The sequence below is a fragment of the Beta vulgaris genome, chromosome 9 (assembly GCF_026745355.1).
Source record: "Beta vulgaris subsp. vulgaris cultivar EL10 chromosome 9, EL10.2, whole genome shotgun sequence".
Classification (NCBI taxonomy): Eukaryota; Viridiplantae; Streptophyta; class Magnoliopsida; order Caryophyllales; family Amaranthaceae; genus Beta; species Beta vulgaris.
In genome coordinates this window covers 50,025,028-50,052,960 of record NC_079210.1, presented here as the reverse complement: position 1 = coordinate 50,052,960, position 27,933 = coordinate 50,025,028, and the positions used below count along the sequence as shown (strand labels likewise).

At 36.4% G+C, this 27,933-nt stretch overlaps 2 protein-coding genes across 6 annotated transcripts; one reads left to right on the top strand and one right to left on the bottom strand.

Moving 5' to 3' along the window:
• Nucleotides 1-742: 742 nt before the first annotated feature.
• Nucleotides 743-7,433, top strand: LOC104904502 (3-isopropylmalate dehydrogenase, chloroplastic). Its single transcript, XM_010692767.4, has 11 exons — nucleotides 743-1,098; nucleotides 2,380-2,509; nucleotides 2,616-2,727; nucleotides 3,018-3,093; nucleotides 3,187-3,275; nucleotides 4,574-4,660; nucleotides 5,351-5,467; nucleotides 5,609-5,716; nucleotides 5,853-5,906; nucleotides 5,987-6,139; nucleotides 7,080-7,433. The coding sequence occupies exons 1-11, from the start codon at nucleotides 864-866 to the stop codon at nucleotides 7,152-7,154; spliced, it is 1,236 nt and encodes a 411-aa protein (XP_010691069.1). The 5' UTR covers nucleotides 743-863; the 3' UTR covers nucleotides 7,155-7,433.
• A 950-nt stretch (nucleotides 7,434-8,383) lies between these two features.
• On the bottom strand, nucleotides 8,384-26,896 carry LOC104904501 (DNA mismatch repair protein MSH1, mitochondrial). 5 transcript variants are annotated; one of them, XM_010692765.3, is made up of 23 exons: nucleotides 26,742-26,896; nucleotides 26,468-26,635; nucleotides 24,063-24,201; nucleotides 23,798-23,895; nucleotides 23,392-23,467; nucleotides 23,158-23,277; nucleotides 21,966-22,013; nucleotides 20,747-20,811; nucleotides 19,139-19,224; nucleotides 18,632-18,796; nucleotides 17,774-17,883; nucleotides 17,553-17,658; nucleotides 17,404-17,479; nucleotides 16,274-16,332; nucleotides 15,216-15,283; nucleotides 13,935-14,108; nucleotides 12,997-13,203; nucleotides 11,431-11,687; nucleotides 11,192-11,335; nucleotides 10,608-10,665; nucleotides 10,003-10,302; nucleotides 9,097-9,804; nucleotides 8,384-8,880 (listed from the first exon to the last, which is right to left on the bottom strand). In XM_010692765.3, the coding sequence occupies exons 2-23, from the start codon at nucleotides 26,596-26,598 to the stop codon at nucleotides 8,650-8,652; spliced, it is 3,426 nt and encodes a 1,141-aa protein (XP_010691067.1). In that variant the 5' UTR covers nucleotides 26,599-26,635; nucleotides 26,742-26,896; the 3' UTR covers nucleotides 8,384-8,649. The 5 variants fall into 5 exon arrangements, with proteins under 5 accessions (XP_010691067.1, XP_048491768.1, XP_048491769.1 ...); XM_048635811.1 differs by lacking the exon at nucleotides 26,742-26,896 and adding an exon at nucleotides 24,337-24,403 and having other exon boundaries at nucleotides 26,468-26,607; XM_048635812.2 differs by lacking the exons at nucleotides 23,798-23,895; nucleotides 26,742-26,896 and having other exon boundaries at nucleotides 26,468-26,609.
• Nucleotides 26,897-27,933: the final 1,037 nt, after the last annotated feature.

The window sequence follows — 27,933 nt, the reverse complement described above, 5'->3', positions numbered from 1 at the left end:
CTAAAATTTTACAAATCTCTCATTGTGATATGCACTATTCATATGTCACCCGTGATTATTTTTTACTTGCATTTCTTATAATGGTTTGCTTAAAAATGGTCAATGGTAAAGTAATAATTTCGAGGGTGACTAAAAATTTACTTCATAAAGCATTGTCAGAGAGATTAGTGGATTTGAAGACCAGTGGTTTCAGTTTCGAGATAGTGCTATTGAATTACAAATTTAATATTCTTCATACATGAGTCACATGCCAATTGAAATTCCAACCTACGGATACTGTTCTGTAAATTAATATTTTATCACATATAGTAAATTTTATGTCACATTCTAATGCTTCTAAGGTATGCTAGAAACTGCAAATGATTCAAGTATTTTAACAAACATATAATATTGGAGTTAATTTTGTACAGTTATATTTCGACAAATGCTAACGGGTGCCCGCTGGTCATTGGTTTATGAACCTACATTTATATATTTATTCTCTCAATTTTTTTTTTGTTTAAATAATATTTGTATTGAAATAAGTTTCTTATCCAACGTCCAGGCCCCCCGAACATCCGTGATTTTCTAAAATATTACCCATGAAGAACAAATACCGTCCTATAAATATTTTAAAAGTACTTCCCTAATAACATTACACTTAAAATCCGTTCTCATTACCGTAATTTATTAACGAATACCAAACGCGCGGTTAAACTCTTTAACTCCAATTGCTGTCTTTCTTTTGTAATCTAAACCAAAAAAGCAACCTAACTTACGTGCGCGGTGCGCATTAGCGTAACATAGACGAAGGTCATCTTTCAGCAACTGAACACATCCGAATTGATCCAAATTGTCTTCTACTTCATTTTACTCCCACAACAATGGCAGCCCAGCTTCATTTGGCGGCGCCATTTAAATCCCAAATCCAACTTCAACAAACTAAAAACTTCAATTCTTCTGCATTTTACTACAATAAATTTCCAAGAGTGCGCTGTTCTGCTGCTACAACACCCACTAAAAAAAGCTACAACATCACCCTTCTTCCTGGTGATGGCATTGGCCCTGAAATTATCTCTATTTCTAAACATGTTCTTCAACTTGCAGCTTCCATTGAAGGTTCACCCTTTTTTTTTTTTTTAAATAAAGAAAATATAAACAATGTTTAATCTTCAATTGTTGCTTTCGTTTGATTAGATAAAGAATTGGGTTTTGATTATAGTACTATTTTTGTGCTTTTTATGTCTTAGTAATATATTAAATTTGGAATGAAGGATACATGATTGTAGCTGGATATTATGGATTATGTGAGTATATGTGATTATATTTAGGATTTTATATTTGGTTGAGGAGGAATGAGGATGAAAAATGGCTAAGAATTTGATTGCGAATTTCGGTGTTGTAACTGTATTTATAATTTTTGAAAGATATTAGATTGAGGGTTTTTGAGAGAGTGAAGAGATATGGAGGGGTGAGTGAGGGTTTAGAATATGGGCATTTTCGAGACGAGTTATTGATCGAATGATGGTAAGGTTTGAAGGGTTTTGGGGGAGTTGAGGGTTTGATAAGTGTTATCTTTTGAGTAAAGTTTGAATCTTGAATTTGAGATCATTTTCTGGCTGAAGGATTTGGAAGTTGTGTGACTTAGGGCATTAGAAGGTTTTTTGGGAGGTATACACTATTGTGTATTCGGTGAAGAACACAAAGACACGATAGACGTATATTTATATTTATGATGTCGATAATATTATGTAGAAAGTAGGTAGTCTTGTAAGTTGTAAATGGCAGAAATCGGGATAGGAAGCTGGGTATTGTTAGTTTTTGAACTTCTTGACATCAAGTGATGATGAAAGGTGTTAGCTGTTATTTGGGCAGACCGTTAGGTTTTGCCTCAATAGTGGAGGATCTAATAAAGGCGATTTGTGAGACCAAGAGCTGGAGTTATGAGTTCATTTCCCTTGAGTGGCCTTATGTTAGGTTAGAGTACTTCTCATATGGATGTGACTTTTGGATAGACTTCATCTTCCTATATAGTCTATAGCTATGTTGCAGGGAAACATCTTAGGTTTTGAAAACAGAAACATTTCCGGAATGGGGAAACCTCAGGTAACCACATTCGACATTGTTGTCATGTAACCGCTAACAAACACCATTACACTCAAATCTTGCCTTTCCATGACATTGTTGTTGAGGATTTGACGTAATAGGCTTTTGCTGCTAAGTCCGGTTCTTAGAGCTTGCTTGGATGGTTGGATCAATTCTATAGCTGCATTAGGGTTTTAGCTGCTGAAAGTAAAATAATTGTAACTATGTTAAATCATCTTTGCAGCTTTTCCATTTATAATTTCATAATTGCCCGGTACATTAAATGAGGTTATTGGTGCTCTGAAAATTATCTAGGGATTGACATCAAGTACCAAGAGATGCCTGTTGGTGGTTCTGCTTTTGATCTCACAGGAGTCCCATTGCCAGACGAGACCCTTGCGGCAGCAAAACAATCTGATGCGGTTCTTCTAGGAGCTATTGGAGGGTAATGTTGATCCCTACTCTACTTTGTTTACCTTTTTCATTTGTCATTTTCCCCTTTGCATGTAGTTAAATATAAGGATGAGTCACTTGTCCTGTTTGCATATCAGATATAAATGGGATAAACTTGAGAAAAAGTTGAAGCCAGAGACCGGCTTGCTTCAGCTTCGGGCAGGTCTTGATGTATTTGCAAATTTAAGGCCTGCAACTGTCTTACCTCAGGTTGCCGTTTTGTTTCTTTTGCTTCTGCATCTTTATTTGATGGTTCTGGTGATTTAATTTGAAATCTATTACTAGTGTCTATCTTTTACAATCGTTTGAAGTCTTGAACTGATACTTCTCTTTAAATTCAATAAAATTTATTCCTGTTTACAGTCTATTCTATCCGTTTAAGACTCTTAAAGGATAATGCAACAGTATTATTGTGGTCTACTCAAATTCGTACATAGTTTAGTGGTGCTTTGGTATACTATTTATCTGTAAAGTTCCTAATTTGTGTGCTTTGGATTCAGTTAATTGATTGTACCACATTGAAAAGAGAAGTAGCTGAAGGTGTTGATCTGATGGTGGTGAGGGAGCTAACTGCAGGTCAGTCTCATGCTATTGAATTTGTCTTTATAAAATCTACATCTGAATACCACCAATGGATGTATTCTTCTGATTCTTTGTCTTCGAATGCAGGTATCTACTTTGGAGAGCCTAGGGGCTTTTCTGTGAATGAAAAGGGAGAGGAGATTGGTTTCAATACCGAGGTCTACTCTGTTTCTCAGGTACTTCCTTACTTGTCAATGTTATTAAAATTATAAGGTACTCTTATTTTAAACTTTTCTTTTTCATCAGAACTAGAGTCTCTTATGCTTGAGATTAATCCACTATGCAAAATGGACTTATTGCACATGTTTGTTAGAATTCTTCGATATAGAATGGAGAGTATAATTAGGGGGAGTGGGAAAATAAAAACTCTAAATTTCTTATTGGAGGAAGTTGGCAGGATGAAGTAAGTTGAAAGGATGCCTCTGATTATTTGCCTGAGGGATAAAACTTGTAGAAGCATTTTACACAAGTTTCTCTACTATATAAATATGACTTAAGGCAAAATGTTTAACCAATGCAACTTAGTTTAGTTGCTGAGACTGTTGGTCCGTGGCTCTTCGTCTTGGTGTAGATGGTTTAGTGGGCAGGTGATTTGTCTTTGGGCTGAGGCTGACTTGTTATTTCCTCTTCCCTGGACCTCCACTAGCAAAGATAGAAAATGGAGGGTTGGGCTTTTCCTTAATCACCAAGAAAAGGAAATCCGAAACTGTGGGAATCACAAAGAAGCAGTACCCCAAGAAGGATTGATTTTGTAAAGGGTGGGTAGCCAAAGTGAATATTAACTAGGACATAAATTTGGATTGTGAGCTATAGAATGATGTTCAAGGTATAGTATGTTCTGAGGGTTCCTTCCTGGTGCTGTCTATTGGGCCACCTTTTAAATGTGGAGAGATAGGAAACAGATTGGCGTGTTTGAGTGGAATTGTTGGGAAATTCAGGCTCTTTTTTGCTTGTTTTGGCGGATGTGGCATGGCATGTGGCTTATGTCATTGGTGATTTGGTGGTGGGTTCATGTTAGTTTATGTTGTTGTTGGCTGTGGCTGGTGGGCTAGAAAATACCAAATCGTAGTAGACCTATGAATTGAACTTGCCTTTGTTATATAATAGTTGAAATTAATGATGATTAAAAAGTGTATTGATGAGAAATTCTTGCTTAATGATTATATATCATATTAATGATTCTTCTAAGCAGTTTGATACTTTGATCTTGAAGTGATATGTTTGTGTTGTCTTCAGCACTATGTTGGCATACTGCATGGCTGTGCTGTTAGGTTCGCTCATCTATATGTATTATATCTTGTAGCACATACAATGATATAGATGAAGCTTTCTTTTGTTTAAATTACATTATAAGTACTAAAGGTAATCAAAGGAGTTGAGGACATCGAAGACTTTTTCCCCTGATACCCCCTACATAACAATGTATTTCTCTTTATGGTTCATTCATATTCATCATGAGCTTGTTTCATGGCAGATTGATCGTATTGCTCGTGTAGCCTTTGAGACAGCTAGGAAGAGGCGTGGGAAGCTCTGCTCCGTTGATAAAGCCAATGTTCTAGAGGTTTGTGGTGTTCATGACTAATGAGAATTCTTTGGTACTAAAGTAAATTTCCACTGCTACTTCAAGACGACTCCTTTCGATTTATTTTATGGCAATACTTTTAGTAGATATTGTGGCTTTTGCCATTTGCTGACTCGCTCAAATGCACAATAGCAAATATTCCTATGAGATTGTATGTCATGTGGATTTGCTTTTATGAGCAAGTAGCAATTTGATTTAAGCCCTTTTGAATTAAAGCTTCTTCATTTTATGGCAACAAAACTTTGAGCACTATCAGACACTTTTGACTGCACATAGTTCAAGAGGCTTGTTTGCTAGTAGGGTGGCTGTGGGCTGTACTCTGGTGTTTCGACAGTGTCAGCTTTGCATCTTGATACACCTTAGGCAGTTTCTGCTGAGACAAGCCTAGTAGTGTGTAATGATTCCCAGTCGCAAATATTCAATGGCTACCACAAAGACTAGGTGCAATAATTTGAAATAATAAAACATGTAGCATATAGGTGAGATTTGTCTGTTACTCTCTAGTTCATTACATGTAGAGCTTTTTGGTGCATGACTCACTTGCATAAGTACCATCATGTACATCTTTTGGATCATAAGCTACTTAACATGGAGATCTTTGTGACTTTTGTCTAATGCATGATACTGTATATCTATTGTCAAGTCTCATTTCCTAAATAATCTAGTCAGGCATCTATGCTTTGGAGGAAAAGAGTAACTGAAATGGCAGCGGACTACCCTGATGTTGAGCTTTCACATATGTATATTGATAATGCTGCAATGCAACTTGTTCGTGATCCGAAACAGGTCTTTCTTTATCTATACTCATCCTCCCCAGCTCAAATGCACTAAATATTCAATGATTTTTCTTCTTCTTCCCAAGAACTAACTATAGTCCTTTAAAAACAATTATCCGAGGCTCATGTTTTAGTTGATTTACACGTGCAGTTTGACACGATTTTAACCAACAACATTTTTGGTGATATCTTATCTGATGAGGCTTCAATGATTAGTGGGAGTATTGGAATGCTTCCTTCGGCGAGCATTGGCCAATCGGTATGGGCATGTTACTTCATATCAATTCTTGCCTTCGTTTTTTTGAGATGATATGCTCATTTTTCTTCCAATGTTTAGTCAACACTTGAGATTTTTTTTAAATTTGACCTATGCTTTGCTTTATAACTTTATGTAGGGACCTGGACTTTTTGAACCTATACACGGTTCTGCTCCTGACATTGCTGGGCAGGTTGGACTTTTAGAAAATATAAATCTTATTTTTGCATTAATATAGAATACGAACTAATTATGTCTTCTCTACACTTGAAGGACAAAGCAAATCCATTGGCAACTATCCTAAGTGCTGCAATGCTTTTGCGATATGGTCTTGGGGAAAGTAGCGCAGCAGATAGAATTGAGGCAGCTGTTATGGACACCTTAAATAGGGGATTTCGAACTGGTGACATATACTCGGTTGGAAATGTAAGTTCTGTAAATCTCAACTAGTTTTTAATTGCAACATTTGTTCTTTTGGGACATACTCTCTTAGTTTCTTTTGAATTTGCTCACTTCACTTTCGGGGAGAACCTAGGAGGAATTGAAAAGTGGGAGAGAGAAACTAAAAAGGTGGCGAGAGAAATTATAAGGTGGGTCGTAATATTAAAAAATTGGACACATGGGTGGAAAAAGAGGAGAAAGTAGATGTGAAATGTTACTAAAATAAGAAAAAGCAACAGTGTGTTGATTAAAAAGAAATGAATCAAAAGAAAGTGTTTAGATTAAAAAGAAACGGGGGGAGTATATAAGTAAATATATTATCACATGAGATTTTTTTGAGTTTCCTATGTGTTAGTACGTAACTAAAGATATTAGTTGTTGGAGACTGAGAAAACAAATGTTGCAACTAAAAAAGAAATAGTGGAAGTAAATTTCGTTGGGTCTGTCTGTTTACATCAAATATTTAGATATAGCATCATTTTTTTCTTACCACAAGCTGTCAGAAATTCAAATTGCATGATATTTGCATGCACTATAATAATTCATGATTTGTGAGTCACATTTTCTATCCATGATGGATGGACCATGAACAAGGCAACTCACTAAGCTTGACCATGATTTGCATCTTTTAGATTTGATAAAAATGTGTTTAACCTTTTGATGTACATGCTATACTATTGGAATCAGTTGTGCAGAATTGTGCTGGCTTTGATATTTCTCCATTATAACCAGGTTCTTATGTGCAGGACACATCGCTTCTGGTTCGTAGAAGCAATTGTTTTATAATGCATTTAGCTAACAGATAAAATATGAGGGAACTAATCATTGGCTACTTGATGCAATTGTTAATGCATGTTTTCTTCTTTCATATACCCGGGATCTGTTTTAGTTCACGACTAATATGTGATTCGGTTATTTCTTACAGCAACTAGTTGGATGCAAAGAGATGGGTGAACAGGTGATGAAGGCAGTAGAATCTCAAATTCCTGCTGCTGTTTGATTCCACATTGCAGTACGAATCCATGATAGAGTGGCTGTTATTCAAGCAGTAACGCCAAGTACGAGGGCCAATGCTCTTGTGGAATGGGCGCATGGCTATGCATTTCTACGGAAGACAATTGAGAAGCAGCAATTTTGTATGCCTTTCTATTTATGAAGTCTGTTCTAGTTTACCGGGCAAATAGTTTTGTACTGTACTCCTGATCTACATTAACAGCGATACTGCTAACAAGAATTTTGTATCATTATATGGTATTTCAATCAATGACTGTTGTGAACACTGAACAGTACCGACATCACAAAGTTCGGTTATAATGTCGAAAGAAGTCTGGCTAATCGCCTAATAGTTGAGCAACTAATAAGAGTCAAAATGCCCATAAAAAAAAAGGGGTTCAATTGTCAAAGAACTAAACAGACTCTCCATGGGTTGAACAAAAATGGCATTGCGCACAACACCTCTTCTTTCTTACTCCTTTTCTCTCCAGGATTTACTAGGCGGGAATAACCAAATTTCTGATCCTTTAGTTTGTTTGGCTATTTCCAAGGTTTTCATGGTGCAGTAAGATTGCTTCGTGCAGTTAGACTCTCCTTGGTAGAGGTCCTTTAATCGCGTCGATAAAAAGTGCCTGTGTAATCCCTGTGGTTGAGTTGTTGAACTTCTATGACAGATGTGTGATATTAGATGCAATCACAAGTATGAAGCAAAAATCTGATGTCAAACAGCTTTAGAGTTAACTATAGGAGGCTTCGTTCAACTAAAGATGCTTTGACATCGAAAGGCAACCTTCATGCAAATGTATATCAGATGTTTCATGGTTACATATAGAAGTGTTTCATTATTTCAAAAAATTTCTTGAGTATTACAGTTAGATATTTTGAAGAAGGAAGTTTAAATATTTTAGATTGGTTCTTCTATAGGAAAAATATTTGGTAGTAAATGTCATACGACTTCATTTTATTGAACTTGTATTTTTCCTGTCAAACAAAAGAAAAAGCTTATGCATTGCACACTAGTAGTAATAAATGTAGCATCAGTTAAGCTTAAGGACTGCGTATAGGCTTTGGCATCAGATATTGCCCATGCTTCAGCGTTGCGTGAGGATCGACTATATATAAGCCTGGCCAATGACCACTGTGCCAAGCAGTTCTTCGAAACAATGCACTTAGTAGTTCAGATCTAGCTAGAAGTGATGCCTATTTGAAATAATCGCACCACATTGAAGACAAATATTTTGCGAAACATTGCTAGAAATTGCTTCCACTCTAATAAAAGTATTGCTGGAGGTGCAACTTTACATATTAGATCAAAATTGTTGCATCCACCAGCTAGTTTCTAACAATATACATCTCCTAGCCACCTACCATACAAACTACATCTCTTAAGAGGGCTCAGCACAATATACATCCCCTTGATCCCTAAAATTGAACAATTTTTTTGAATGGGATTGATAACTGAACTTCGATACAAAATTGGGAAGCTGAAGTAGCAAATTGATTCATTTACATACAGTTACAGGTTCTAAGATGGAATTACATGTACCAAAGTTTCGGTGTTTACCGTCGGCAATATTAGCAAGATGGAATCCTCGTTCTGGAAGCTGGTTGATCAAGAGAGTCTCAAGCTGGCAAGCCACACTCTTTCCTTGGACTACGAAAGAAAGGAATGCAGCACTCTGCATACCTTCCTTTGATCGATGTGCTTGGATTCTTCCTTGGAGATCATCAGTCTGCAGCACCATGGAATTTGAAGAATTAGGATGCATTAGCCAACAATAAACTCATCACAGAACGAGAACATTTAAGTTTCTGCCATGATTAAGCAAAGAATGCAATGGTATTCCGCTAAAATTGTTGGGTAGATGACAAAAATATCAACACAAACAGAAAAAAACTCAATAACAACTGTCTATTAAACGTGTCCATAAATTATGCAGCAGATTTACCTCTCCGATGTATATTTTCTTATCAGGGCGTAACATCACATAAACACTTGAAGCACCTATGGTTGATGGAGGTGGCTGTTCCCTAGCAGCAATAAAAATGCAATTAATCTCTGGTATCTGAGACGAGTTTGGCATTTTGTGAAGCTCAACCAACTTCTGCTGGCATATGGCAGTAACAGCATCCAGAACTTCTTGCTTTAAAGTCTTCATTTGGGTAGCTAAGTTTACTTTAGAAAAGGAAGTACTCATGTAATGAGACTCACTAGCATCATTTACATATGCATTAGAACCAAAACAGTTGGGCTTTAGATCTTTCAAATGCATCTCACTTGCATATACTGAAAGATATAATTCTTCAGCTCGTTTGACTAGAGTTTCTGGTACCCCTTCTCTTTGGGCAGTTTCAAAAGCTAGGCTCTCTTTACAAATTCCATCCACCAACTTCCAAGTTGGTACTGTTTGACCATCAACAAATTCTGCACTCATTGCTTTGTTAACAGTTTTGCTTCTTCTCAGCGGCAAATCAAATATTCCATGCAAGTGAGTTGATACAATACCTAAACAGCCAACTGCGTCCAAAGTCTCAACAATACTACCTGCAATACAAGTTCCCTTTGCTGTTTCTGTTCCGCGGCAGATTTCATCTATGAGAACAAGGCTTCTTGACGTCGTTGCAGATAGTAATGAGCGAATCTCTGACATTTCTATCTAAATTGTTTGATATCCAAAAAAATTCATTCAAATAAAAAAACAGAAATCAGTTCCAATCATAAACAAAGTGATTGAAAATGCAGCAACAAGCCACCACATGTTATGTTAGATTGATAATAATTGTCTTTAAAGCTCACAAAGCAATTACATTAATAAACAACTGAAAGAATAGATATGCTTGTGCGGCGATTGTACCTGAAAAGAACTTTTCCCATCAACAGGGCTATCATAGGATTTCATGTGAAGGATAATAGCATCAAAGTGAGGAATCAAAGCAGATTCTGCAGGAACCATGAACCCACATATTCCAAGTAAAGCGGCTGCACAGACAGATCTCAATAAACTTGATTTACCACCTCCATTAGGTCCTGTTAGAAGGAATAAGGATTTCATGCTGACTGTATTGCACACTGCACTGCCTTGAGCTATATCAAACCAATACGGGGATAGTCCAGTCATCTCCATGCTTACAGGTTCGCCATCTAGCTTTCCATTCTGTGACAGACATGAATACATACAAAGCCCAGTTTAGCAGGCAATAATTCCGGAATAGATTATCAATATGTTGCTTGCAACAAATTCAGGTTACATTGTGGGCTAGAGGCAGGGTCAGCACATAGTAAAGGGGTGTCAAAAGTGGAGCAAATAAAGAGGGAAGGAACGGGTCAGAGAGAGAGAGAGAGACAAGGAGCTAAATAATTGTCTGGCAATGACACAGATTGGGAATACTAATACAAAAATCTGTGAAAGAAAACATAATATCAAAAAGTTATATGGCATAAGATAGATCAGAGCACTACCTGTGAGCTACTGAGCTCCACCAGAGTAGGGAAGACCCATTTCCTTCTCCTCCCTTCACTGTGAATACAAACAAAGATAGACATGTATTAGTTGAGTTATATACTTAATCTTGCATTTTCTATCTTTCACACAAATTTCCTCATCTTTCTGGAAGGCAAAAGGGGAATTTCCAATTATCAAAGAAATTATTTTGGTACAAAGAACACAAAACTAAATGAGAGAAATGATCTATTCGTCAACAACGATGGCATTGCAACTTGCAAAGGACTTGTTACAACTAAATTGATGGTAAATGCCATAAAGCAAAAGTTTAATAACAGCAACAAAAGATGGCTGATCTCTCTGTCCTGGCATGACTAATACTCATACTTCACATTTGCAAAATGACCTAACTTGCAGGCTTACATGTCACAAGCTTTACGTAATAAATATCTCTCGGCATAAACATGACTAATTTATATCAATCAACGGATACCATATCGGTCGCTTATTAATCAAGAAAAAGACTATACTGCACCAATAGATAGCATGCGGACTGACAGATAAAAGAAGTCCAGAGCAAGCAACTCTGTGCATTCCTAACCTCACATGAGCCAAAAGTGCCTTTGCAATAACAAGCATCATGGAGGCAAAGACCAAAACATTTATTTTAGATTGCAACTCAGTGGACAGTCCCCTCAGCAGTTCTAGAACTTTGGCCCTAGCCTTTTCATTAGCTTCATGGTACCTAAAACAAAAAACACATTTCCTGAGCACTTTTACATGTTGATCAGAATCGAATTATTATTTGACCCAAAAGAAAAGAAAAAATCAAAAGCAAACCTCATCAATGCATCCTCCACCTTCGTCGTGGTAAACCATTCCTCACTGACTTTTTTTCCTTTAGAATCTAATGCAGCTTTCAGCTGCTTAATTTGTTGTTCCCCCGAGGTCCCAGCCCATATGGATGGTGCAAACCTTTTTCCTTTGAACCAAACAGCCTCATGGTCTCGAGCATACAAAATTTCACCCTTTGGGCTAACAAGTGGTGATATAGAAGCTCTTATCCTTGAAATAATGGGGAGGAAATCCTCAGAAACCTAAAATGTGATACGTAAGACAGAAATGGTCATTGTGAGATATCTTATGGTGTAAACAGCGATAGGAACTATAATTGAGACCAAAAAGACAACAATTATGTCACGAAGAAATAAAATGTATGTGTCTCATCCAAGTAGAAGGCTAACAAATTCACCTTTGGAATAAAATAATGGGCCGAATTGAGCATTCAACGTAAAAATTTACTGATTAGTTTTTGAAGTGAGCTGACTTTTCTCTGATCCACAGCAAACTGGAAAAGCCAGTTGGCGCTTTTCCCACAGGATCCGGGTTGCATACATTTATAATTTAACCCCTCATTCTCTCTGTCATAGGAGCCTCTAGGAACACGGACACATGGTTGAGGCTTTCATTTTTGCTTTCCTAGCTTGGAGAAATCAGTCCTTGTCTCAGATGACATAATTATTTTTCAGAAGGATAAGGTACGTGTTCCCATACATTATGCTTCTTAGCTTAAGAGACTCTCTTGGCTATCTTAACATAGATACAGTTAACATCCTGTCAAACATGTAATTGTTGACAAGTACTAGATTAAGTAGTTTAATTCAAGGGTCACAACTCAAAAGACAGTAGAAATAGTGATGGATGGATTGCCAAAAGTAACAGACAAAAAGGCAAGTTTACATAGATACTCACTAAAGCCAAAAACAAGCCAATAGAATGTCAATTTCACCAGAAAAAATCACATTATCAGGCCATTAAGACATACAAACATTCCTTAGGCCACTAACAAGTTATGCATAATGATGTGAATGCAAGAAGTATATGACATACAATTGCTTAAAGTTTAAAATACTCAAGGACATACATGTACAATCTCAAGGCCACAACTTAAACATTGCTTATCAGGACAGTTCCAAATGTTATGACACACAAACTCAAGAGAACAATTTAAATTATACTTATTGCCACTCAACCAAAAGCTTAAGCTGATGGTTGGAGGTTTGGAGCCCCAAGGTTGATTTTATACTCTATCATGCCCCGTCACATGAGCCCATTGCGCTTGAAGTGTGGATGCAACATAGGTCTCCTTATACCCCAACGCTAAATATTCCACTTTGGAAAGGAGGGTTGGATGGGATTTTTGTCACGCTGGCTGTGATACTATATCATAGAAGTTGATGGTTGGAGCCCCCAAAATTGATTTTATACTCTATTACTTATCACAATGACCCCAAATTTGTTATTACATCAGTGTAAATCCAACAAGATAAAAATATAGCGACGCAAAAGTAATTATGAAAGAGCACGATCAGACACTAGGAATCCTGAATATACATAAAAACCTACCGCCATATGGAGGACCTTGGCTGCCTCTTCAACTTTTTCATACAAATCTTGCATATGGTTTCTTTTTACACGTCCTTTCCAAGTAGACTCAATGTCTTCGAAAAAGTCACTAGGAATATGAGAAAAAGAGCTTATCTGTTGATCAATTTCATCATCTAGTGAAATAAGGTCACCAATTCTATTTGACACCCACATACAATCATTCACCTGGATAAGAAATGAGAAAACAAAGTCAAAACAACAAAACCTATTTTCATAACGACATAGACAACAAAAAAATCACATACAAGACAAGATATAGCTAGTATAGCAAAAATTCAAAAAGCGCCAGATCATTGTTGAACTACTGGATCACCCAAGAAAAATCTTTCACTTTCATTTTGAAATAAACATTAAAAATGCTTATTTGACTAAAATGCATTTCATTCAGCTTCAAAATAGCCCCACATAATGCAATTGACCATGCAATTAAACATTGATTAGTGCCAATTCTGTAAATTCTATGGTTAGATTGACCATGGTGTCAAAACAAGGCCGCATCGTATCGTATAGCTCGTGTCGTAAAGGTTTTCAAATCTATCGATCCGATTTTACCCGCATCGTAAAGGTGTAAACAAACCGCATTTTAGTCAGGTTTGAGGGGTATTTCATGGTTTAAGCCGATATTCAGCGGTACGACTACCGAATCATCCCCGTTCCCGCATCACCGTGACCGTTACTGCGACCGTGACCGAAACCGTATATTCGAACTATGAGATTGACACTGTCCAACATTAATCTGCTAAAGAAGCAGCTTTGGTCTTTTTTCAAATACAAATCCCATTTTATTCAACATATTGATTCATGTTCTTAATCAGCTGCTATGAATGCAGAATTACATAGAAGCACATATATAAAAATATTCACTTCTGAAGAACATAGATCTTTTGCATACTCACTAGTGTGTCAAATTCGAGCTTCAGTCCAGTTGCCACCGAAGTAGGATCCATCAACAGTTTGAGGATCTCACAGAGCTCCGAATTATCATGCAACTGCAATATTTCGTCAGCAACATTTTTTATTCTGCTAAACTCAATATGATTAGCCTCTCTCAGCTCTAGTAGTTTGACAAGCTGCAGATGAGAAATCCAGAACTTAGTACACAACATTTTTTGGCTCAAATGAGTGGATGGAAGAAACATGCAAGGACCACTTTCGGTTGGGGGGAAAATGTAGAGATGGTCGATGCATGAAGACATGCACATGCATATACACAAAGTAAGAAGGTACTACACATGCACAGATCGATATCATCGGTAAAGAAAAATAGAGTTTCAAACAATGAGCATATCCTTTCATATGGAACATCACTACCAATATGATTTCCCCTGCCATCTATAGAGTATCAAGAAGAGTAAAACCGGGAACTTTGAATTTGCAGCATGAGCAAGCCTCTTATGCTTACAGGACATGTGCTCACCCTACATATTATATCCCGGAGTAAAAATCACATCTACCTAAGGACAAAGGAGTGAAAATTAGAGCACATCAAACATGCACATCTTTGGTAGGTACGGCTAGCCTGCCTGATGAACAGATCTAATAGATAGGCAGTAGCAATGCCCTATACACAATTAAGAAGCTTATGTACCTTACACTGGCATTAGTTCTTTAATGCTCTAGACTGCAGCATTGAAAAGACTCTCTCATGAAGATTCACATGCACAATACTCATATATCATCAATATAAGTATCTCTGGATTCTGGAGAATAACATTATGTTCTTTAAGGCTTACGCTTGGGTCCTATATGATTAATGTGCAGACCACATAATGCATGTGAAAACAAATGATTTCTGAAGTAAGAAGCATAGGCCACAGCCCACAAGTGCCTCTCGTGGGCCCTCCCTCCGGACAGGGACGGGTGGAGAGGGATTGAGATGTATTCTCTAACTGAACAAATTCGATTTCAATTGAAAATAGAGTGTGGTTCCATCATTCATGCATTTACAGACTCGGTAAACAGATTTAAAGAAGGCAAATGGACATGGAATCAACAAAACATCCTTGAACCTCACAAGACTGAAAACTCCGGACGAACTATATATGCAGATAACAGCAAAGAGCAAAACAGAAGGAACAAGATCCAAGACATCCGACATTCACCAAACTAGAAGCCCAGAGATATGTATGAACCAGTGAACCTGGATCAAACCTATTTTAAGGTAATTGGAATGTGACCTTTGCAGATGATACACATGTGAATTCGGGAATTGAGCACGTCACACTGTTCATGCGTTTACATATTTCTGCAAATATATAAAAGTTGGCATGAGAAAGCTCCATATTAGAAAATTTACAAAGAGAGCTTAAATAATCTCATACATGTGAATCATGGACTACATGAGAACAGTTCATGTGCTTCTCATACATGGTGAAGTAGCACACTCGCTGCTTCTAAGATCAAGAGTCTGAAGGTAACAACCCCTCTGTCACTGTAAGGGTAAGAGTCCATACATCCCCCAACCCCCCCAGCCCCCAACACCCCAGAAAAAAAATAAAATACCTTGCCTAGGTGGAAGGCTGGAAGCCTCTTCCAAGGCATTCATGTAAATTTGAAGTTGATGTTAACGTTGATATTGATGCATGTGATTAATTATGTGAATCATCAAAGCTACAAAATTTGCCTAGTAGTTACTGGAAATCTTTTTGGTAACGGGTGATGAAAACTTTAAGGATGAATTTTATCTGCACTCTGTAGGCACTCTCTCTGTCGCAACAAGCAGTCAAGCACTAGCATTTTGTAGCACAGATTAGTTTCTACATGTTTATTTTGAGGAAAGAAATATAACTAGTTAGAACTTAGATTATCAGGATATCTGAATGTCTTGTGTACAAAGTGGTTCTATGATTATATAATCTTCAAAAAATAATTAAAAAAACAAAAAGTAAAAGAAAAGGAAGAAGACTGCAATTACGAGAAAGGCAAAAAAAAAGGTAGTGCTCATCAGCATTAACTCGATTTTGTTCCCTTTCTCATGCAGAATTAGCACAAAAGGAGCAGATAACTCAAAAACAACTTCCAAATTTCTTCCTTTCTCGTAATTAAACCTAGACTCGGTAGAAGTTGATAACACTGATAAAACATTACCAACATTCCACTATTTTCTAACAAATCGCAATATACAGTGGATCTACAAACCAATCCACGTCCAAAATAAAACTGCAGAATTCTCTGACACTTCAACAATTTGTTACAGTCGTCTCATGTTAGGAAACAAGGAATCACTGCAACTCACCTTGAATTGTAGCTGCTATGGCATATGCCGGAGGATTAAGAAGAAGATCTCTGACATACCTGAAACAAAGAATATCAACTAAGCTAAGATGCCACTTAGAAGTCAAAACCCCAAATACAAAGGTGTTATCACTCTTAAGTCTCAAGGTGGATGGGGTTGGGGCCTGGGGGATATGAAAAAGACTAAATAAGAAAAAGGGTCAAATTGGCAGGATAATATATAGAAAGAGATTCATATGGTAAGAAAAGGCTAAAGCTATATCAGCTTATATAGCTTAGCCCTGAATGCGGAAGAGATTTTTAAGAGATCTTGAGAAGTAAAAAAACAGCAAGCCCATTATGTCCTAATTCCTCAACAAACATTTAAAATACTCGAAGATCAGTTAAATAGAAAGATTGTGTATCTGTCGAGTGAAAGAATGACATCCAACCCTACTTCTTCAACAGAATCTAATGTAAGGTCGCATGAAAGCAAATTAGATCATTCATCAATATGATCAATAGAAGTTGGCCTATATATACCATCCTGAAAGAGCCCCGAAAAAAGGTTCCATGAGAAGTTCTTAAGTAAAGCCATCAGCTCCTCATATTAAGAAGACAAAGTAAGGCTACAAACAGATGACAACGGCATCAACTGTTTCGTCCTAAAACAAGTAACATGTATGCTTGGAGCGTGGTTCACAAGCCCACAGAGTTCATATAAAACAGAGCATAAGGAAAAGTAATCAGCAATGAGCTACTGAATTCTACGTACATTAGCTTGCAGAAGAGGTTGTGAGATCATTGAAAATATTAGATTCCTGGGTCTGGTTAGCATCAAAAATCACAATTTGGAATTTTGGCTTGTCGGTGTGGTACGGGCTTGAGAGAGAAGAGGTGAATGGAGCACAATATAAATACAAAAAAAATACATAAATAGCAGAACTTCACTATTCTGATAATAAATTCTTTTTGTGGAGCATTAAAACTGTACTTTTCTTTCTTTGTTTGAATCTTTTTCTTCTGGTTTCAAATTCCATCTCATGATGATCTACGTTTACAAGACAAACGAAGCATATATTCATAATGACAAACTTACAGAGAAGAACAATGAAATAACAAAATTTAAAAAGGAGAGAATATCATACTTACGATTGGGGCAAACCAGTGCAACTCGATGGAAGCAATACTTTGAGCAAACAAGGTATGCCCTCTGTTGGTATGGCACCTGAAGAAAAAATAAACGTAAATAAGATAACACTAAATATGTCAGGAACCAAGAAACATCAAATCATACTAACCAATCTGTGTAGCAGTTCCAAGATGTAATGGACGGGGCCTTTTTTCAGAGAGAACGGCTATATTTCTGAATTCAACTATTTCATCAAGACCATAGAGCTCCTTCACCTGAGTGTAAGTTTAAGTCAACTACATAAGATAATCAAACATTAAAGCCGACACATTGAACTAACAAAAACTATAGGCATATAAAGTCAGTCACTAGCTTCTTCAAGCTATCAACCTTCAGCAAAAGCTTTTTGACGGGGTCACCTTCAAACCATTCGAAGTGTCGAGAACTGCATTCTGCCCACAGTAATCCTCCCTCACCAAATTCTCCCCAGCGACAAGTTCCTGAGATGAAGCATCTTTATGTGAGAAAGAGCATTGTTCCATAATGACAAGTAGATGTCATTTCCATTACATTTTCCAATATAACAACAAAAAAAAATTCTCCAAAAAGAAGCCAAAAAATACCACCTAGTATGATGGCGAGGTCAAGAAGGTCATGACTCAAACATCCATGTATCCAACCCTTGACTAAACCAGTTAACAGAAGGGGAAGAAAAGGATCCAAAAGACACAAGGAACTACTGTTCTGTTGAGTGATATTCCATAATTAGGGTAATTGTTGACATTAAGTCATCATCCTTCCTCAACTTCTAAAAGAAAGTAGGTAAAACTAAATCAATAACATTGATATTCAGAAAGCAAAAGCAATGACTGTAACTTTTAAAAAAAAAACAAACATGCACAAATTTTAATCAATTCAGTACAAGCTCCATAGTCCATACACCAAAAATTAAACCCAAGGATAAGATCTATGTCAAGATAAAGCAAAAAAAAAAAAAAGAGAGCTGTACAAAGCAGGACAGCACCAATGACACTATGATGCATATGTTCCAGACAAATCCACGCGGACAGGGGTTTGTTCATTTCCTCTGATGCATATGTTCCAGACAAATCCAAGAGCCAAAAGGTAGGAAAGTAATGACGCACCAATAACACTATAGCTACAATTGAAGCATGAGCATCTGAATACAAGGCATTAACATAGGATATTTACATATAAATACACAACATGAAGGCAAAAAATGCACACCTGAAGAGTTGTGTTTCAATGATGTGTGGAGAAACAAATAATGGCAGCGACAAGTACGGAGCTTTGTGACCAATGCTTCTTCAGTTAAACCATCCTCAACAGAAAATGTCTTCAAAGTTTCCAAGATTGAGATTAAAGAGTAGCCTTTTGCAGAACGCGACACCCCTAAGAACATATATCATGCCAGATATTTTGATTAGTCCATATAGGTTCTTGACAGAACTCAATCAGAAGGGAGAGCACAATTGTGACCAAGATGTCCGTGACAAATGAAAGATATCCCAAAAGAGGAGAGAGAATATGAAGCATATAAGTATTAGACACTAGACAGTGTATCTTAACACTGACAATGCATGCAGAGAATATATACACAGCAAGAAAATGAACATATTACAGCATCAGTAGCAATCAAGAGTTTGACATGAAATTCAATTTCTGTATTGGAGGACAATATTAACTTATTAAGTGAATAACATAAAAAAAAAAAAGGTCTAATTTTTCTCTTACCAACAACAGGCATCGGTTCAGGAAAATCAAGGTCACGATCAACGCCAACATGTCCAAACACATATGGGCTTCCTGGATGTGCATGCCTAAACATTGAAAACAAGTTAGCGCACACTGAAACACTGCTAATTCAGGCGTGAGACAAGATACACATAACTAAGACGAATATTTATTTCCTACAACAAATAAATTTATGAGCATCTGAAAGACATTTTTCCATTGTCGAACAGAAATGAATTAGCTACTTATATATGTGGACTTTACGAGCTATTCTGTTGGCAAGAGCTACCATTTAAAAAAAAATTACTTTATTTTTGAGAAAATAGCAATTCTGGAATTAACTTAATATAAGACAGGACAAGGGACTGCAACAGGACCTTTAGCCAAGAAGGAAGACATTAATAGCCAGAAGGGCATTCCATCGTTTGCAAAAGGAGCACGGAAAACTATTCTAATGGGTAGATAATGAATTCTGTCAAGGACACAACTAACCCCAGAGTGAATAACAGCATGCCACAGAAGCCACCTCAATGGTAACAGCTTTTCTTACAAATTTAGATAGGCTTCAAGGAACCAACGCAAGAAAAAAGATAACCTCCACTCCCCCCCCCCCCCTCCTCACTCCCTCCCCCTCAAACAAAATGCAAAATCTTGGTCAGAGGTAATCAGAGAGCTTGTACACCGTGGCATCCCACCTAGGAGAACGAGGCTTGAATTGAATAGTCATCACAACTAAGAATTAAGCAAGTGAAACCTAAATTTCTCTAACATAGTTTCCAAAATTCCAACAATCAAACAGGCAAAAGTCCAGGAATCTTCTGACTTGAAGAAGTCCTTTTGACATGCATCTTTTATATGAGAAAATAATATTCCATCACTAAAGAAAGCTCAATTCACCCTCAGATTTATACTAGTTTCTGTATTGAAATGTGAAAATCAACTTACAGACATCTCAATCCTACGAGACACCTTTCTGTCATAGTCATGAAGAACCATGGATAATAATGAAAGGTCAAACCCCTCCATAACTAGTATTCCAATAAATCATAAAAGGTTTGGTTCACTTCCTTCCACCCCATCTCACTTAATCACTATAACAACAAGAATAACAACCTAAAATTTCTATCTCCACTCTCTGAAAACACCTCAAACTACTAGCATAAATAGAAAATCCCTCCAAGATCTATACAGATCAACTAGTCCGTTTAAAGACATGGTTGTGGAACAGCATCAAAAATCATTTCTCTTCAAACGCACCATGAAGGAAGGCAAGTAAAGCCAACTTGGATGTAATTTACTCCTTACTGTTTTCATTAATTTACCCACTTCTTTGGGCACATAGTTTTAAGAGAAATAGTGTGTGGGGGCAAAGAAGGAAAGAGGAAGTGTTAAAATATATTAAACTTGATGTGTGTGGGTCATGGAAAGACTAATAGAAAAACTTCAGTCCAAAGATAATAATAAACAATTGGTTGGAGCATTCAAAAAATAGTAAAAAAAAGTGGGTAAACTAATAAGGGACAACCCAAAAAGGAAAGTGGGTAAACTAATAAAAACCAGAGGGAGTATTCGGTAAATAAAAATGAATAAATATTAGCATATATGTACCCAGATATAAAACGACCCTTCCGAGAACGAGCTTGAGTTGGACCCTGCACTTCCTCAACTATGCACTGAAAAGGCAAAGCAACTTGGCTAATTATATCAATATATGATACATTACATAGTACCAAATAAACAAAAATAAAGAGAGTAGGGTGCAGATTTCTTGTTAAAGTCACTAGTATACAAGCAGTACGAGAGATCAGACTAGTCTTTCATGTAAAGTGTCACTGTGGGTGCTCCATGAACTCATTGAAGAATATCCGTATAATTGTATACTGGGCCATATCAGATTTTGGATACAAACTTACAGGTCATTTTATAAAATAGAGACTAGTACACACTACACACGGCCACTATAGAAAGAATTGCAAATTGCCATTACACAATAAGTCACTAATTATTTGGGATGTGGTCATGATAACCAATTAAACATGCTGCAATGTCCATTATGGTCCTCAAGCTTATATACAGCTAATTTGGTTCTGTTGCATCTCACAGATACAACTCCTTCAGTCAATATTTAAGCCTAAATAATGTTTAGAAGCCTCTCATTTCTATGTATAATGATAACAAAATATGTTGAAGCTATATATCAAGTATAACTTGCAAAATACTAGTATCAATTATGATTAGAACGTGTAACATTTGCCGATTTGCCACAACTATCACAACGATGAACGAAACACCTACAAATAACAATCTTGTGATTATCAATAAAATAGTGTGAAATCTTTGCCATGGCTGCAAAAATTTGTTTATAAATACTATGTATTATGTAAAGCCTGTTTAAAGTAGCAGAACTGCTACCTGTAAAATAACTTGTCAATTTCCCAAGAACACACTACATTCACCACCATCATACCCATACAAGATTGTCTTGTCTAGGATTGCAGATATTTGCAGCCCTTCTATTGTAGCATGGAAGACAGAAATTAGAATGCATAAGCTTGTGCTGTTTCATATCTACAAAGGAAAAACAAAAACCCTAAACACAGCAACGAAAGGGTAGAATATAGACGGCTCAAAATAAATTGAAATGTATCAACATGCACTGCATTGCAACTTCTCAAATTATCAATTCTTGGTAGAATAATAAATAATTCATGTAATAACATCTTGTGTTCTGCTCTTCCTCATGGATCACATAGAAACTATATGCAGGTCTACTGCTGTTTAAAACACAAAGTCGTAAAAAGAATACAATAGTCTTCGAGACACTCACAACAGAATAGCCATTACGTGTCAGGTCGTCCAAAGTTTGTTGCAAATTCTGAAATGCAATATAAACAGTAACTATCAATGGAATACCATGCCAAATAAAGAGACATGTTCACTTGAGATCCCACAGGGAAAGGAGGAAAATATATCCATTGACAAAACAATATAAACAAAATACACAATGAGGATAAACAGAACAGCAAATGTGCAATATCAAGCATCCCGAGTTCACAGCAGTTCCGGAGTCAAAAAACACTTTACCAACCTCCATATATGGGAATAATATATATTAGACTCGGGTCTTGTGAACAACCATCTCTTGACAAATCCAGAGTTCAGATTAATTAATACATTAATCATTAGCAGTTGAACAAACACTTAACAAACTGACGAGGCACAGAGCAGGGAAAAACTTGGCAAAGTATCGTCAAGAAAAGCCTATATTTGGGCATGATCAGGCTTAATGGCGAATATGGATAGAAACCCCCAATAAGCTTCTACCTATTGTGCATTGTTCTTACATAAGATACAGCATGTTCAAAACCCATATGTTCTGACTATATGAGAAATAAGGAAGGGAGGCAAGGCGATAATCCCCTCCAACAGAAATCTGACATGTACGTGAATTGTTTAAATATCTAAAAAAAGGTAACTAGATAAGTATGAAGCATAAGCAACTCTAACAGCTCTCCCCAAATAGAAAAACTAAATTTCAAGTAGTCATAACTCATAACCACCTTACACAAGTACCAAAAGGCCAACCAGCAACCAGGATAAAGAAAAGCTACAGATGATCTTACATCCTCATTACCAATAAAGACAGAATACATACTATGTGGTTGTTTAGTTGAACATAGGAAGTCAATTTCTAGGAGGCTATTTTTCCCATGTAGTTGTATTTTGCAAGAAGTGCAAAATTTTGTTTGGTTGAACAAGGGAAGTTGCACTTACCTAGGGGTACCTAGATAAGTACTACTTCCATTTTGTGGAAAGTGAAACTTCCTAGGAAGTTTAACTTCAAACAAACAACTCCACATTCTTCCACTTCCTAAAGATTCTATCTCCCATGTTTTTCAATTCAACCAAACAAGCACTAAATTTGTACGCTCCCACGAACTTAATGGATTTAGAAGCAGCCAAGACATACAACGGGAAATGAAAATATTACAAGAAAAAGGAAGCAGTCATTTCAATACCACCACAGGACACCCAGCTCTTGGTACACTATCCGAGCGCAAGCCACCAAATGGATTTAAGCCAGCGTATTCAACAAGAACGCAGGCATCAATACCAATGGCCTCGTAAAACTCTCCAACCTGCAGCGAGGGGGGAGGGCACTTTAGTTGATTAATCACTGCAAGAGCTTTCCAAGTAAAGCTTATAACAGTAGGGGGCAGGAAAGCATCATTAAGGTGGAGACAAAAGCATACTCTACATAATAAAACTTCACGTGGGAACCTTGACTTGAACTGCAGCATTTCCCAGTTGAGATTTCCATCTTTTATACTGCATCGAGAGAAAAGTAATCCATGGTAAGATATATAAAAGGTAAAAAGATCCTGTCACGACTCATAAATGCTGCAATAACAAGTGTATCTATACAATACTATTAAAAAAACTTTAAAAGAAAGGAGATGTTATGGAAGTAAACTTAAACAATCTTTTAAAACAACTCACCCACTCTTATAAATTATGATAGAACTTCCCAACTTCAAGTCAACATACAAGTTACAACAAAACAAGTCCGAGGAGCATTTTGTATAGAAACTGAGCCTCAGAAAACCGCAGAAAGACTACTACACAATAATGCAAGAGTTCTGAAAAACAACAGCTTACCTCCCATTTTTCAAGTTAATATCCAACCCAAGCAAATTGGAGTAGACAAGTTTCTTAATCAGTTGAACAGTTGAAGGTTTTCTGCATGATTCTAATTTCTACATCATGGGAAATCAAAGGAGCATAGATGTTAGCTACTTAGCTATGTATGATTAAGGATATCCAAGAAAGGAAATGCTTACAGAATTTGTGAAAACAGGTAACTAAATGCAGAAATGTATATGGAAAGGGGTGATTGTCAATGAGAAAGCATCTAGCTAAAAACCTCTTTCCACCATAAAACATGGGAAATATCCTTTTCACCCAGAACATCTCTCCATTCTTTAGCTTTTTTATTTTTCCTTGTTGTTCCTTTTATAGCCTCTCTGTCTTTGCAACAATGAATTCCTTCATTCTTCCTGCTTCTGCAGCGAACCAAAAACACCTATCAAATAATTGATCATATCTTCTGGAAGGGGGGGGGGAGAGAGGAAAAGTTAGATACCATCACACATACATTCTAGTAAAAATAGGAAAACAAAAACAAGAAAAAATGCTACCTCCCCCTCTTTTTGATTGCAACATTTTCCTTTAGGATCAACATTCATAAAGTTTGGTCTTCTTTTACTAGTATAAAAGAAAATATAGAGATGCGAGATCTTGTTAGATTTATCCCAATCTGTACTTTCATATTATCAACTTTTTATAATATTGATGATAAGCACATAGATATATTAATTTATTAATGGCTAAATGATGGTCTTGAAGACCGAAAAAAGACAAATGTAGCAAGTCAAAAGAGACGGAGGGAAAACATCCCAGAGTGTCCAATAAAGACATACACCTATTCCTATAAGACATGAAAAATATTAACAGCTTGTTATCTCCACGTCAGAGGCCTTCTAAGGTAACTTTACTGGCTATATCCATATACCTCGGATGACCAGTATTGGCAATACCTAACCAATTCAAGCTAATAAAATGCAATTAGTCATACCTAGTTTGTAATGGTAAAATTATGGTTCAGGCAGATGAGCTGACATGTCCAACTGTCCAGTGAAACTACTTGGACCAAATGACAGCTTTACATCTAGAAAAAATTTCATTTTGATGGCAGTAACTTAAACCTCATAACTAGAACTTAAAGCTTTTAATTATATATCCATTGAATTGGTGTCTGTCTACTTATTGCTACTGCATCTAAAAGATACATCCCAGTTTAGACTGATCACAAGTAACGTAATCCCACAGTTCAATCTTGTAAGTTGGTTGATGACTACTTGTTCCCCGACTGCCATCTCATTTAATCAGGCTTCTGACATGATACTACATTCCCAGTAATCATGTGACACAGTATATATCCTTAAGAAGAATCAGCAAAAAGGAGTTACTATTGCTTCCTGACAAGTTACTTTTAATCGATATCATCCACCTATCTACATTACTTCAGTTAGAAGCTTAACCAAACAAAGTCTCGTCTTACCTATATGTCCAACTATTCTAAGATACCCATTAAACAATTTACTTCCGTCTCTCACAAAATATTAAAGTACTTAGCTAGAACTAACCTATGTTCTGAATTCAACAGCAACAATGATATTGTTTTACCTCGATTATCCCTATAGAAGAAGGCATCTCTCCTTCGTGCATGTCCGTTCAACATTTTTTGGCTCTTAGAAACGAAACCAAATACTAATTCTCCTTCTTCTTGTTTGGTTTAACCTTTCCTCAATCCATTATCATTACTTGGTGATAATGGATTCCCCTAGTTTGTTATTTTTTCCTTCCCTCTTAAGTAACAAAATCCATTTGTTGGTGGTAATGAATTCTTTTCCCTTTCCATTCTAAAGCTTGAACCAAACACCAAATAAAAGTAACAAGTTTTATTACCATTCCACTCCTCTATTCGACTCCTTTCCATTCCTCGACTTGAACCGAACATACTCTTAATGTGCTCAAAGGGAGTAAGCTTTGGCTAAGTTAATTGCCCAACTAAGTCATAACTCTTCACTAGAATCTTCATGGGAGATGTTAGCATCACCACATCACAGTATCACACCCACATTACTTGATAAGCATTAATTCTATGCGGGTAAGAAAATGACTGCAGGACTTTGTTTTAAGCATTCTTTCCTGATTTCCTTCCAAAGCAGTAATTACATATAAAACTTCCTTTGGAGACTATAATGAACTGAATATCACCCACTTTGATCCTTTTCCCGACAATGTCTAACCCCGAATCTTAAATCACTAGAATTCACCCCTCCCTCAACCTCCACATCTAGTTTCTATAAACTCCAACTTGAAAAAACCATGCTTTACAACAAATAATAAATCAATTGACAATAAAAAGGAACCCAACATTATGTTACCCGAACTCTTCATTTCACCTCACATACCCATAGCAAATCCTCGACACTCTCGCCGCACGAGTACAAACATTTTCCTAACATTCTGACCAAAAAAATTGCATAGTTTCACAAAATACCAACCTAACACACATATCACCTCTTATTCTCTTAACACTCACAGCTTACTATCTCAAGACCCCCAGAACACAAATTCTCCAGCAAAATAGAAATTAAAAGGAAACAACAACAAAATATCACCCATTTTCTAATTAACAAAAAAACCCACAATTTAATAAATAGAATAAAAGAAAACAAAAACCTCAAGAGATAAAGAGAGTACATTGGAAGTGAAGGAGTAGGGAGAGAAGAGTAATTTTTGAGCGAAGATGGAAGAAGAAGAACAAATGGCCGCCACTTTGGATGTGACAACATTAATGAACCAGCAACTGCTTTCATTGTTAATCTATACATGTAAAATTTCCAGCTTCTTTTCGCTTTTCTTCAAACCCTTTAAAACGAAACAAACCCAGAAAAACCCATTAAGGAAAACAAAAACCCAGAATTCTTGCAAAAAAAATAGCAGACAAAAATAAGGTAGAGGAAGAAAGAGTTGCCTTTGTTTGTGATTTGCGCGCGCAATTCGCAAAGCTTTTTCTCCCTCAGTCTGAAGAGAGAGAGTGTGTGTCTGTCTGATTGTCTGCTTGACGGTCCTTTGCACTTCTGTAGTTCTGTTGCTTGCTTTGTCGTCGTCGTCCAGTCGTCCCTACATTTGAACCTTGGCAGTTGGTTCGAACCGCTAAAAAAAATAAACAAAATCTCGTTCGACATGGTCCGTTCGATATTACCGTGGTTTTTGTTTTTTGGTTTTTTGATTTTCAAAGTCATATAATATATATTATATAATGAATAAAAATTAGTCAAATTTATTGGAAACATGATGATGTTGAAAACTGACAATTGAAAAGTGAAAACCACTTTTTCTGGTTTCTAAATTTTGCTTTTTAGTTTTAAAAAAATTGAAAACTGAAAACAAAAAACGATACCGAACGGGCCCTAAGTTTTCAGTTATTGGTTTATACATATAAAAATTACATGATATAGAGGTCATTATAAAGTGAATTTTTTGTCGAAACTATTTTTAACTTTTTGCGATAAACTACCTTGCTAAAAAATTATCGTCCCAAAAAACCTTATTTTACCATTTTATGGTTGACATCTACCTTATCCCGGTTTTCGGCATTGACTTTTGTTGTTTCGGCTTTTTAATGTCATGTTATATCATTTGATCTATTCAAACCCTTTTTTAATTATCCCCACCATAATTTCCCATTTCCTTGTGTGCACGCGCTCTCTCTTATATCTCTGTGACACTTTGTACCACTGATCCACCATTAAATTTCTCTTCTACTTAAACTAAAATTGAAACAATCATCCTCCTCAATCACCCTCTGAGTCGCCTCGAAACTCAAGCAATTTCCACAAGGGTAATTTTGTTTTTCACACAATTTTGAATTGAAAAAACAAAAGTCAATGTTGAAAACCGGAATAAGGTTGTTGTCAACAACAAAATTGTAAAAATAAGATAGTTTGAGATAACAATTTTTTTATAAGATAGTTTCTCGCAAAAACTTGAAAGTTAGAGGTAGTTTGGGACAAAAAATCCTTATAAATTTAAAATTAGTTATAGTTATGCTAAACATGTCAGTTATGAAAACTGGAAACTCAAAAGTACTCTATCAGGTTTCCATAGTATTAGCTTTGGCTTTCAATTAAAAATGGAAACAAATTACGCTAATAAATGAACCC

What these genes read in the sequence shown, in the direction of transcription:
- LOC104904501 (XM_010692765.3), bottom strand. Translation starts at nt 26,598, where the DNA reads ATGTATAGATTAACAATGAAAGCAGTTGCTGGTTCATTAATGTTGTCA. An exon ending in TGCACTGGTTTGCCCCAATC is followed by an intron (nt 16,333 to 17,403) that starts GTAAGTATGATA and finishes TCTTTGTTTCAG; the next exon opens with GTATGTCAGAGATCTTCTTC. An exon ending in AGAAAATATACATCGGAGAG is followed by an intron (nt 8,881 to 9,096) that starts GTAAATCTGCTG and finishes ATGGTGCTGCAG; the next exon opens with ACTGATGATCTCCAAGGAAG.
- LOC104904502 (XM_010692767.4), top strand. Translation starts at nt 864, where the DNA reads ATGGCAGCCCAGCTTCATTTGGCGGCGCCATTTAAATCCCAAATCCAA. An exon ending in CTGCAACTGTCTTACCTCAG is followed by an intron (nt 2,728 to 3,017) that starts GTTGCCGTTTTG and finishes CTTTGGATTCAG; the next exon opens with TTAATTGATTGTACCACATT. An exon ending in ACATATACTCGGTTGGAAAT is followed by an intron (nt 6,140 to 7,079) that starts GTAAGTTCTGTA and finishes TATTTCTTACAG; the next exon opens with CAACTAGTTGGATGCAAAGA.